This window comes from Pseudonaja textilis, chromosome 8 (genome assembly GCF_049901715.1).
Source record: "Pseudonaja textilis isolate UNSWEBS1 chromosome 8, rPseTex1.2, whole genome shotgun sequence".
In the NCBI taxonomy this organism is placed as follows: Eukaryota; Metazoa; Chordata; class Lepidosauria; order Squamata; family Elapidae; genus Pseudonaja; species Pseudonaja textilis.
In genome coordinates, this window is record NC_141997.1 from 15,870,728 (window position 1) to 15,882,460 (window position 11,733).

Below are 11,733 nucleotides of genomic sequence, written 5' to 3' on the forward strand. Positions count from 1 at the left end.
CTTTAAACTTTATTAGAACAATAAAGGGTTGCTGCGACTGCCACGCTAAAAGGGCAGCCAGCTAGCGGGCAACAGCTGATGCCATTTGACAGCTCCCTTTTAGTCAGTTGTCAAACAATGTCAGCCAATAGGAATGGTCTGTGTTCCTGCTAAAAGCACGGACCGGAGTGAAGACTTCAGCTCAGTCTTTTCAGGACGCAATATGGCAGCTGATTTCACACACACACACACACACACAGGAGGGGCATGTCAGATATTCCAAAGGGCAGGAGCCATAGCAGAGAAGGGTCTTCTCATGGACCACGCCAACTGAAATACCTTGACTAGCAAGGCCCATCGCCTGTCTCCTCTGCCAGCGCATTATTGTTATTCCTAGTATGATATTCACTAATTTCTAATTATTGAGTATACTTTTATAAGATTCTTAAATCAGTTAATATGATGAGAATAGGACATGGAGATTTCAAGATAAAAATAAAATGTTTATTTGATAAACTACTTTATTACAAAAATGAAGAAAAAAATATGGCAATTATAAGGTAGAACTTATACTTTTACTAAATATTTACAAAATCATAAAGTATCAAATCAAAATTAAAAGGAAATGAATGTTGATGGGAAAACATAAATTATGTAACACTGACACCTCCTTGCATGCAAAACTAAACTTCTTCAAGAAACTATTAAACGAATCTCTGCTTTAGATAGGCTGCAACCTAAAACAGGGACAGAAAATCACAAAAAAGCTTAAAGAGAATGCAACAAATATATTTCAAATGTTCTAACAGATAAAAAGGTTCACTTTAGTTTTGGTAAGCATCTCAGTGGATACATGAGGGTTTTAGTAATTCAATTATACATAATGCTTTGAAACAGTTATCCTAAGATTCAATGTTAAATTTAAGAATTTTAAATACTCCTAGGGAAAAAGGCTATAAAGTTATAATTTTACCAAGAATTAACCATTTGACAGTAAATAAAAAATACACATTACCAATCAAAGGAACCAGTGTACAATGAGAAAAAAGTGGCTCATTTAATTCAACATGACTAAGTTTCTATTACAAACACTGTTTAATGCCCTAACATTGTACCAGTTGTGAGTTAGCTGTCATTAGCCAGATGAAATATTCTTTTGCCTTCCTGCATCTCATAAAATGGATTTCAGTTCACAAAGACTTATAGTACAATGACGCATGACTTAAGATGTTACAAACTGCTCTAAGGTTTGGGTGTAATAGATTAATATGTGTAGACCTCTTCCAAAAATATCGACAGTACAATACTTAGAATTCCTGGCCATCTGAATTTCAGTTAAATTACAGCACGATTTATTTACACCAAATAAAAAAGGAGGGCTGGTTGAAAATACATGATATACATATAGTCTTCCCTACGAATACATTACACTCCATGAACATAGTTTAATAAAAGGAGGAGGAGATGCAAGGTTTTATTGAACCTGTAAAATCCTCCATACCCAGAGACTATATTTGGATCATGTCCTTAGGTGTGTTTATTAACTCTGCTGTAAGTATTTGAGTCCTTTACTTTCAAGTTTTTTATACCTTCTTCCATGCCAAATCTGGTATGGAAAATTTATTTGATCTACAAGTATAAAGCCATTTATCATAATTTCAGATTAATTTTCTAGCTAGAAACTTTACAGGATGCAAGGCTGTAGAGGCTATTCCTAAGCAAAGGGAGGTTCTGGAGAAGTTGAGCCAAAATTTGACTCCGCAAAAAGAAAGCTTGAAAGCTCCATGCATTTCATTCTCTGAAAGTAAACATGGCAAATACATATTTATCTAGGCTAGACTAGTCATGTCAGAAAATCTATTTTTGCCGAAATTTCCTTCACCAAAGCAAAAGATAGTTGTGTGTTCTGCAAATGTAAACAGATCAATTGCAATTAGGATAAGGAAAAACACCTATAATAAAAAAGCATCTAATTTCTTCTTAATGTTTTCAAAAGCATCCTTTCCTAGATAATCAATGTGGCCTTCCTCCCACTTCCTTCGTTCATCTTCTGCTCTTGATTCCTTTGCCTCTGGCTGAATAGTCACCTTTGCAACAGGGCTGACAAATTCATTCTAGAAGAACAAAGAATGAAAGGCATTTCAGACGTTCAGTGTTCCTGTTTTAATAATACTAACAGCTACAGCCGGAAAACTGGATTCAAGATGTACATAATGCAAGAAGTTGGATTTGCAGGCCACAATATCTATAGGAATATTGGACTCAAAACAGGTGCCAATTCTTTATCACATGACAAACGTAAGCAAGACATTCTTATCATTCATATGTATCAAATATTCTTTTAAGTCTATAACAGAAAAGCCAAGTAAATAAATATTTGCTGTAAAAGCATATCATAATGTATTGATTTGTTTCATTTATTAAATTCAATTATATGGTTGCCCATCTTGTGAATGTGGCTCTGCAGCTAATAACACAATAAAATATATATTTTTAAAAATATCAACAAATGGTTAAAAAAATTATAGTGATCAGCATGGGTAAACCTGGAGTAAATAGCTGACAAAGGACCATACAGCACATATATTTAATGGACCATACAGCACATATATTTACTGTTACCATAGTCTGGAGAGGAACAGGCTGAACAGACAATTCCGTGAAGGACTTGCTTGGATCAACAATATCACTTTCAAGACTGCATTCATCTTTCTTTACAGCCTGAATGAAATTGAAATACAGGCTTTAGTTGCACTCTAACCAAAGAAAAAAAAACAATTTTTATTACAACCTGCCTGGAGCATGTTCCATATTCTCCAATGCTATTATGGTCTGCATATTTTACTTTAATATTGCACTGGCAGACTCCAAGTAATCATAAAAGATCAAAGGAATACTGACAATTAGCTTTTTTTGTTGAAGTAAATAAAATGTTTTTGTATGCCATTGAAAAATGTATAAGAATGTCCATCAGGCTGGTATGCCATGTTCTACCACATGAATTTAAAATCCCTTGTTGAAAAACACTTTCTATTCTTGCAATCTCAGACATGCTTAAATAAAAATGCTTCTTTTCAAAAAGGGCCCTGCCAAATCTCCAAGTATCTTGTTAATATGGAACTCAAAAGCACAGGTACTGAGACTGTAGAAATAGTTACATCAGATATTCATATCTTGCATAAGGGGAAACGGAATATATTTCCAAGTAAAATATACATACTGTACCTCCCATTGTTCTTAAATAAAGACTGACTGATTTTGTAATAGAAAGCCACACTTTTAAAAGATGTTTCATTACAAGTCATTTCCAACTGCAAACCTAATTCAAGGAGATGTTTTGAAAAGAAACATCTGTTGTTTTTAAAGCAAAGCTGTATACATTAAATTATATTCATATCAGTTGAAGATATTCTATATTTTAAATCTGTGAAAATGACATGTTTACAAATGTGGATGCATCTTCCAAATTGTTTAAAATAATAGCAATACAAATATACTCACAATATTAGTTTTGGCAGATAACTCACTGGATGTGGTTACAACAGATTCTGAAATATATCCTGTATTTGTTGAGTCTGGCAAGGAATTGTTGATAAGAGGATTTTTGCTTTCAGGTGTCAGCACATCAGTGTTCCTTTCAGGCTACAGTACAAAAATATTGTTTGCACTATATTTTTGTTTAAATGTATTACCTCTAGATGTTATTTCTGCTTTTATGTTCTACAATTTATCCAAACAATTCTCTAAGCAGATTGCAAAATAATATACACGTACAAATAAAAATCAAAATATGACCACATTCCTATTCATAATCACATGAATAGTGCTGTCAGTATAGGTAGTGCTCAACTTATGACCAGTCACATAACAAGCATCGTATTTACTTAATGACATTTACTTAACTGCAGCAAAAAAAATGTTGAAAAATTGTGTCTGGTCATTATGATGCCCCAAATTACAACCACAATGACTTATGACCATAACCCTAGACTCAATTAGGGTCACAAGTCAAGGACTTTCTGTAAATCACCTACTGAAAGAATCAGAACCACCCACTATTTTGCCAGTCTCCAAAGGTATTTTGAAATAGCCAAATCTTAATGGCTTTTATGAATGCCAGTAGGATTGATGGCTGAAGGTCCTCTTCCCTTCCAGAGGTCAGCAGCATCAGTCAGCCCTACTGTATCAATGATCTGACCAAACAATGTTATGGATCAAAACTTCTGAAGTATTTTCTGGTACAAGCTAGAATCCATCGTTCCCTCAATGATTATGAGCTATCTGGATCTTGAGACTGCAAAGCAAACGCAAAGTATAATAATCTCACCACTACATTTTATCTCATTTTAGCCAAACATTATTACAGTTGACATACATAAATATTAGAACCAGTGGTGGTATTCAGCTGGTTCCCGAAGGATCGGGCGAACCATTAGCAAGAATTTGGTGTGGGTCGCTGAACCGGTAGTAATTTCTGGCTGTCCATGCCCCCACCTGGTCGCCCTCCCGCCCGATGCTCGCTTACCCCGCCCACCTGCCTGACATTCGCCTAAGGTATTTCTTTCTTTTTTCCCCCTCCCGATAATCAGCTGTAGATAAGATCAGCTGTGCCAGGATTCCCCTTGCTGAGGCCCAGGAAGGCAAAAAATGGAGGGAGGAGCTCAGCACCCCCTCCATTTTTTGCCTTCCAGAGCCCCAGAGAAGCCTTGGGGGAGCAAAAATGCCCCCCCCCCCGAGGCTTCTCTGAGGCCAGGAAGCTCCCAAAACGGAGCTTGGAGGAGTGCTGCATGCCCCTCCCATGCTGTTCCTTTTCTTCCTGAGCCCCAGAGGAGCCTTAGGGGAGCAAAAACACCTCCCCAGAGGCTTCTCTGAGGGTAAGAAGGTCCCAAAATGGAGCTTGGAGGAGTGCTGCATGCCCCTCCCATGCTCTGTTCCTTTTCTTCCTGAGCCCCAGAGGAGCCTTAGAGGAGCAAAAACACCCCCACAGAGGCTCCTCTGTGGCTAAGAAGCTCTCAAAAATGAGTGGGGGCTGCAAAAAAAAGCCACACCCACCCAGTCACATGGCCACACCCACCAAGCCACACCCACAGGTATTTTTGAATACCACCACTGATTAGAACATTCCATTTTCATATCATATTTACAGAATATTGTTCCAGGAGTCCACTAAACCATGCAGGAGATCTATAGCAATGAAGATTTTGAAGCAATGTTTTTCCTAGGAATTCTTCCATAGACAACACCTTTGTTCGCAGTTTCATTATGGTGAACGCATGACATTAAACAATACAAGAACTGTGTCCTAGCTTTTACTAGTATTCTAAGGTTTTTTGTGCTTCCTTTTGTGTACAGTTGTTATACAATATTTGTGATTTTTTTTATTGGTGAACTACTCATAGAAAGAGCAACAATGGGATTACATTTTCTCCATTTGAACACCATGTGACATGGTAATAATTTTATATTCCTTTCAGACTCATGAACATATATAACAATATAAATATGCTATTTAAGATCCAAAGACATCTCTTTTAATAGGGTCATGAATCACTTCTATTATCCTGTGTTATAAAGAGCAGACTCCAATGGTGGTGGCCAACATGTTATTTTTTAATAATAATGAGGGGCCACTCAATTCATACTTGTCATTTTATTGATTAAAACATATAACTGTAATTACTCCTTTAAGAATACTAGTTAACCTAGAATTTCACAAACTTTGAAGCATAACAAAGGGAGTGAAAATTCAATAAAAATGTGATGCAGTATACAAGACCATGCTAGAATGTTACATAAGTTGTGCTTTAAAAGGTATGTATACATGAATGTGCCTCAATGCCTCATTAAGAGCTTTTTTTTACTGTTATCTCTATTTTATAATGCAAAACATTAGTACTCAATTTCAAAAGTGATATGCTACTAGAGTTGTATGCTCCTCTTTGAGAAGTTTCCCTAAATCTACTTGAGAAATTTAACTATTAACCTGGGTGGTGGCAGAGGTGATATTCAGCAGGTTCTGACCAGTTCTGGAGAACTGGTAGCAGAAATTTTGAGTAGTTCAGAGAACCAGCAAATGCCACCTCTGACTGGCCCCACCCCCATCTATTCTCTGCCTCCGGAGTCCCAGCTGATCAGCTGGGTCTTCTTTTGTTGCCCTGCCCAGGAGAATGGAGCTGAAAAGCAGGTTAGTGGGGTGGAGAGGGAATGGGGATTTTGCAATATCCTTCCCCTGGAGTGGGGTGGGAATGGAGATTTTACAGTATCCTTCCCCTGGCATGCCCGCCACGCCATGTTCACCAAGCCATGCCCACAGAACTGGTGGTAAAATTTTTTTGAGTCCCACTACTGGGCGGTGGAGATTATAATACAAACAATTTTAAAATTGGGAAGGGGAACAAGGAAAATAAAGGACAGCTATAGCCACTGCAAACATGCAGCACCAATATGTTTCTGAATATGTTTCTGCTGTAAACATTTATTCTGGATTAAGATTATTATAGCAACATTTTTTCTATCTTCAATTAATTTTGACCCCGGCAACTGTCTGGTCAAGTCCTGAAGTTTTTTTTAGCAAGACTTTTAGAAGTCGTTTGCCTTTGCCTACTAGGGCTGTGAGAAAGAGTTGACTAGCCTGCTGCCTTAACCACTGTAGCAAATTGGCTATACTTACTGTTATGTTTGGGTGAAAGTAAATCCACTATGTTAAGATACACATTCATTTCTGTAAACAAATGTTTCATGACATTATTTCCAATTCTTAATTATAATACAGCACAAACACTTTTGAAGGACTAAATGTGGACTAAAGCAATATATTACAGACTAAATTTATGATTGTTGCAATGTAAGCTCATTCTGAATAGAGTTACGATCTAAGGAGTGGAAGAGATCTATCATGTCATAAAATTCAGTCAATCCTTCCTGCCATAGCCATTTTACCTCCTTTTGCTGGATTGGAGGCTCTTGCAATTTTTCCAGTAATGGTAATATACTGGACCTGTATGTTATCCACCAAAGTTCTAGGAATGGCAGCTGATTTTCAGATACAGAAGCTGAATCATTTGGTGTGACTGTTCTTGTCTGGGGATTGTACTTGTAGTTCCAGGGCTTTGCTGGTCCCAAAAAATGAATCACCTTTGTATCTTTACCAAAACTGTGGAGGAAAAAGTAAAACAATATTGCTTCAGTTCAACGGTTGACATAAGACTGCACCTCAATAACTTAGACTTATATACCACCTCATAGTACTTTACAGTGCTCTCTGAGTGGCTTACAGTGTCAGCACATTGCTCCCAACAATCTGGGTCCTCATTTTATTGACCTTGGAAGGATGGTAGGTTGAGTCAACCTCAAGTCACATCAGGATCAAACTATAAGGTTGTGGGAAGAGTTAACTGGCAATACTACATTCTAACTACTGCATTACCCTGGGTCTTAGATTAGTGTAGAGCAGGGGTCCCCAATCCAGTCCAAGGATTGGCACTGGGCTGTGGCATGCCAGAAACCAGGTTGCGCAAACAAGCAAAGGTCCAACCAGGGGATGCAGGCAGCACATGAAACCACATCCCTTCCAGTCCACAAAAAAAACCTTTCTCTCTATCCCTGGTGCAGGGGTGGGATGCTATTGGTTCTGCCCGGCTCTATAGAACCGGTAGCTCTGAAGAGCAGCAGACACTGAACAGGTCTGTGTTTGCTGCTGTTTGGCCCATCCACCCGCCTGGGCTCTTGTCCTTTATTTCCTGCTCTTTCAACCTCAGCTGCTTTGTGTGACACAGTTGAGGTTGAAAAGGCAGGAAAAAAGAGGCTTTTAAAATACTGCAGACTTGCATGCAGTGTTTTTCAGCTCTCCAGGCGGCACAGCTTGAGGGTTTTTTTACATGTTTGCACAGCGCGTGTCAGTCACTGAACCAGTAGTAACACCGGCTGAATCCCACCTCTGCCCTGATGCCCAAAAGGTTGGGGGGGTCACTGGTGTAGAGCACCACACACCAGCTCATAGTGATATGAGGAGGGGGGGCGGTGTGAAACAGTGTGAGTAAGGAGTGGTGTAACACTGTTGAACATGGCCAGGCAGAGAAGAGGATGGTGTAGCACCCCATGAATGCAACCAGGTGAGGGAGGTAAAAGCCATGACAATGTGGGTGAGGAGCGGCTGCTGAGGTACTGCCTGAATGCAGCTGGGAAGTGGAGGGAGTGATGCGGTCCCCCTCCAGAGTAGCCAGGCAGGCTGGTGTACACAGTGGACAGCAGGTTGGGAGTGCCTCAAGTGGGTGCTATAGAATACAAGATCCCTGAGATCTCATATTCAATAGGCTCCTTGAAAAAAGAAGTGGCAGGAGCAATTTAGAAGAGCAACTTGTGACCTTCCCTGCTGGTTTTCCCACCGAGTTTGCTTGTAGGAAGCTGGCAGAAAAATGATCATCACATGATTGTAGGATGCTACAATTCTCATAAGTGCAAGATGGTTGCCAAGTGCCTGAATTGTAATCACATAACCATGGGGGCAGTGCAACAGTTGGAATTTCGAGGACCAGCCAAAAGTGCATTCATTCACAATTTTGAAAGTTACTGAACAAGTAGTTATTAACCCAAGGACTAATTGCACAGTACAAGATTTTCAACTCTGCAATTACATGACAGCAAAATACAATTTCATTAATACAATTTCTGCAACTTTTTCAGATAAAAAAATATTCCAATGGTTTACAATTAAAATTCAATACACTCTGTCATACATAAATGAAAATATGTTTAAGTTTTGCCTTTTGATTGCAAAGCTAAAACCAAAATAAAGATACACAAAATAAAGAAATAAAGGACAGAGGGATAAAATCACTTTGCCAGTGCCAGTTCGAAATGACAAAATACTGAAGATATCTTTATAATGGAGATTGGTCTCCCTTTGTCAGGGTTCTTTCTGAGATAAACACTGTAATTTTCAAGCATCCTTTGATTCTATGGAAGATTGGAAGAGATAATAGCTATCCTTCCATTTACTTTTGCAGCGTCAAGGCAACAATGTTTTCTTGGTATGAGAAAAGGAAGCTCGTTATAACTATCCATTTCTCAGGCCCAAAGCTGAAGCTTGGTTTATTACTTCCCACCATGGGACTGCTCCTTAGAGGCTTCTACTAATTAATAAATACAAAAGCCTTGTTCCTGCTAAAAGGGAGATGTTAATTTCTTGGAATTGTTCATTAGAAATTGAAAACTGAACAAGCTTATGCTGGAAAGGCATGAGCTGCGAGTAGGTGGCCATGATAAGACAGTTTTAAGCTAGTGCACATTGTCCAATACTATTAATTCATAATGATGGGAAAAACTACTGAAGCCATTTTATCACCTAAAGTAATTGTGATTGTAAACATTTTTGAACATTTCACTCACTACCTGGCAAGCTCTAAAACCGTGATGGCAAATCTATAGCATGTGTGCCACAGGTGGCATGTAGAGCCATTTGTGCAGGCACTTGAGCCCCAGCCAAACTTACCAGCTAATTTTCAGCCTGTTTGAGGAAGTTTTTGCCCTCCTGGGGGCTCAGGAAAAGCCTCTGCAGCCTCCGGAGGCTGAAAAACGGGCCTTCAGGAAATACTAGAAGTGCCGAAATGGGCCCGTTTTCAGGCTCCAGAGGCTTCCCCGAGGTTCCTCCGGGAGGGCGAAAATGGCCTCCCCTGGGCTCCCAGAGGTTCTCTGGAGGCTGAAAATGGACACTTCCGGTATTTCCAGAAGGCCTGTTTTTCAGCCTCCCAAGGCTGCAGAGGCTTCCCTCAAGCACCTGGGAGGGTGAAAACGGCCTCAAACGAGCCGAAAATCAGCTGGGAGGCGCAGTGCAGGTGAGGAGGGGGCAGAGGTGTTGCATGTGCATGCACGGGGGGGGGCGGGGTGCATTGCATTGTGGGTGCTGGCATGCATATGCACTATCGCGCACATGCACATTTTCAGCACAACACAACGAAAAGGTTCGCCATCACTTGCTCTAGAGACTCCAGAAATTCTAACAAAAAGCAAGTTAAAAGTACTGGAACCCAATGAAGAGTTTGGATTGCTTTAGATGAGCAAACCATGGATTGTTTAGTTGCTGTTATCTGTGTATATTATTGTCTGATATATAATTAGATTAAAATTTTAAAAATTTGCATTTGTGGTGGAAATATTAGTAATTTTGGATTACAAAGGCATAAGATACTAATGACTCTGAGCTTTGGAATCCGTCTAACTGAATCTTATAGTCAAATTAATGTTTAATAATTAAAGAAGAGCTGTATAGCTCGTGCTGCCTTAAGAAAGTTCAAAACATTCTTAAACATCCCTCTCACCCTGGACGCTCTTTTTTTTGAACAATTACCATTTGGCAAATGGTACAGGATAATAAAAACAAGGACAAATAGGCTGAAAAACAGCTTCTATCCCAGGGCAGTAACTATATTGAATTCGACTGTATCATGCAATATTAATGCAATATCGGGTTTTCAATTGTATAGAATGTGAAGGATGTGTGTTTGTGTTTTTATTTTTATAGTTATAAGGTACACTGAAGATGGCATTTAATTTTATTGTACGAGGTGCAATGACAATAAACTAATTATAAAGAATGATATTATATTCTAATTATTAAGGCTAAGAAGGATAGAAACAAATATCCTACTTTGGGCTTCCCATAGTCATCTGATTGATCATGGTGGGAGCTTGAGGTTGATCTACACAGCACTTTCATCAAATTCTTCTGCTCTTCCATATGTACTTATATTACCAATGGATTACTATCACCTAAATGTATTTATTAATAGTATGAAAGAAGAAATGTTTCCAATTGAGTTAATTATATTCTAACAAGGGTATATATATCTGAAAGTGCATGTAACTGATATGAACCAGAAAATCTGCACTCATCAATTACCATATCATACATATTTCAGGGCTCCATTTCTAGCTACAATAAAAAGAAATCTGTGAAAAAAGTGAACTGCTTATCACTGAATTATCAATATACAAAAACATTTTAGTACTTACTGCTGGAAAGCAGGGACATATGTATAGAGAGTGCTGCTGCTTAGATTATAGATAAATGGCAAGTGTTTATTTATATCTTTGGTTGCCCAGCTGCTGAAAAAACTGTTTAACAATCCTTGATCACCTCCTACAGAATAAAAAGAGCATGCAAAAGATTCAAAATGCAGGTCGCTCTCAGCTCATGACAGCCTTGGAACCAGGCTGGAACCTGCTGGGAAGGAGTCTGTTTCATCTCCGAAGACAATCCTCCTCCCTAATTCCCAAGCAGTTACAGCAAAAGCGAAAATGCCAGCGAGCCTTCCTCCCCAACCCCCTCCAACAGAATGGCAGGACACAATGGTGGGCCTGACAGCTGGTTCTAAATATAAATGTCAGAATTTTTGATGAACTTTCATCAAAAGTTGAGAACTAGTCTCAACAGTCTCACTCCAGAGGCAAGGAGAGGACAAAGTCCAGAGACTTACCATCAAAACTACCATGTTCACTAGCAAACTGAAGAAGATGTTTGAAGGTTTTCAAAGAAGGTTGGAAAACAAAGACACCACTGTTAAAGCAGTCTGGCCAACCGGAATCTGGAGCTGCTGATAATTCTTCCCGCTCAAAAAGTTCATCAACATTACAAAGCACCTGGAAAGATCATGAAAATTTGAATCACAGTCAATTCTCTTGCTACAGATATGAGTTTTTTTTTTAAAATTGAACTCACTCATTATTCTATCCTTTACTATCAGTAAGTTTACTTTG

At 38.9% G+C, this 11,733-nt stretch overlaps 1 protein-coding gene across 6 annotated transcripts in view; it reads right to left on the reverse strand.

Annotated features, from left to right (window-relative positions):
- GYG2 (glycogenin 2) overlaps window positions 1-11,733 on the reverse strand; it is a 27,967-nt gene continuing 16,234 nt past the window's right edge. For all 6 annotated transcript variants that reach the window (XM_087938383.1, XM_026707349.2, XM_087938384.1 and 3 more), the window contains exons 5-10: window positions 11,454-11,616; window positions 10,990-11,116; window positions 6,919-7,132; window positions 3,481-3,621; window positions 2,602-2,700; window positions 1-2,093 (exon numbers count right to left, since the gene is read on the reverse strand). In XM_087938383.1, coding sequence (XP_087794509.1) covers window positions 1,932-2,093; window positions 2,602-2,700; window positions 3,481-3,621; window positions 6,919-7,132; window positions 10,990-11,116; window positions 11,454-11,616 — 906 coding nt within the window. In that variant the 3' untranslated portion in view covers window positions 1-1,931. The remainder of the gene's footprint in view (window positions 2,094-2,601; window positions 2,701-3,480; window positions 3,622-6,918; window positions 7,133-10,989; window positions 11,117-11,453; window positions 11,617-11,733) is intronic.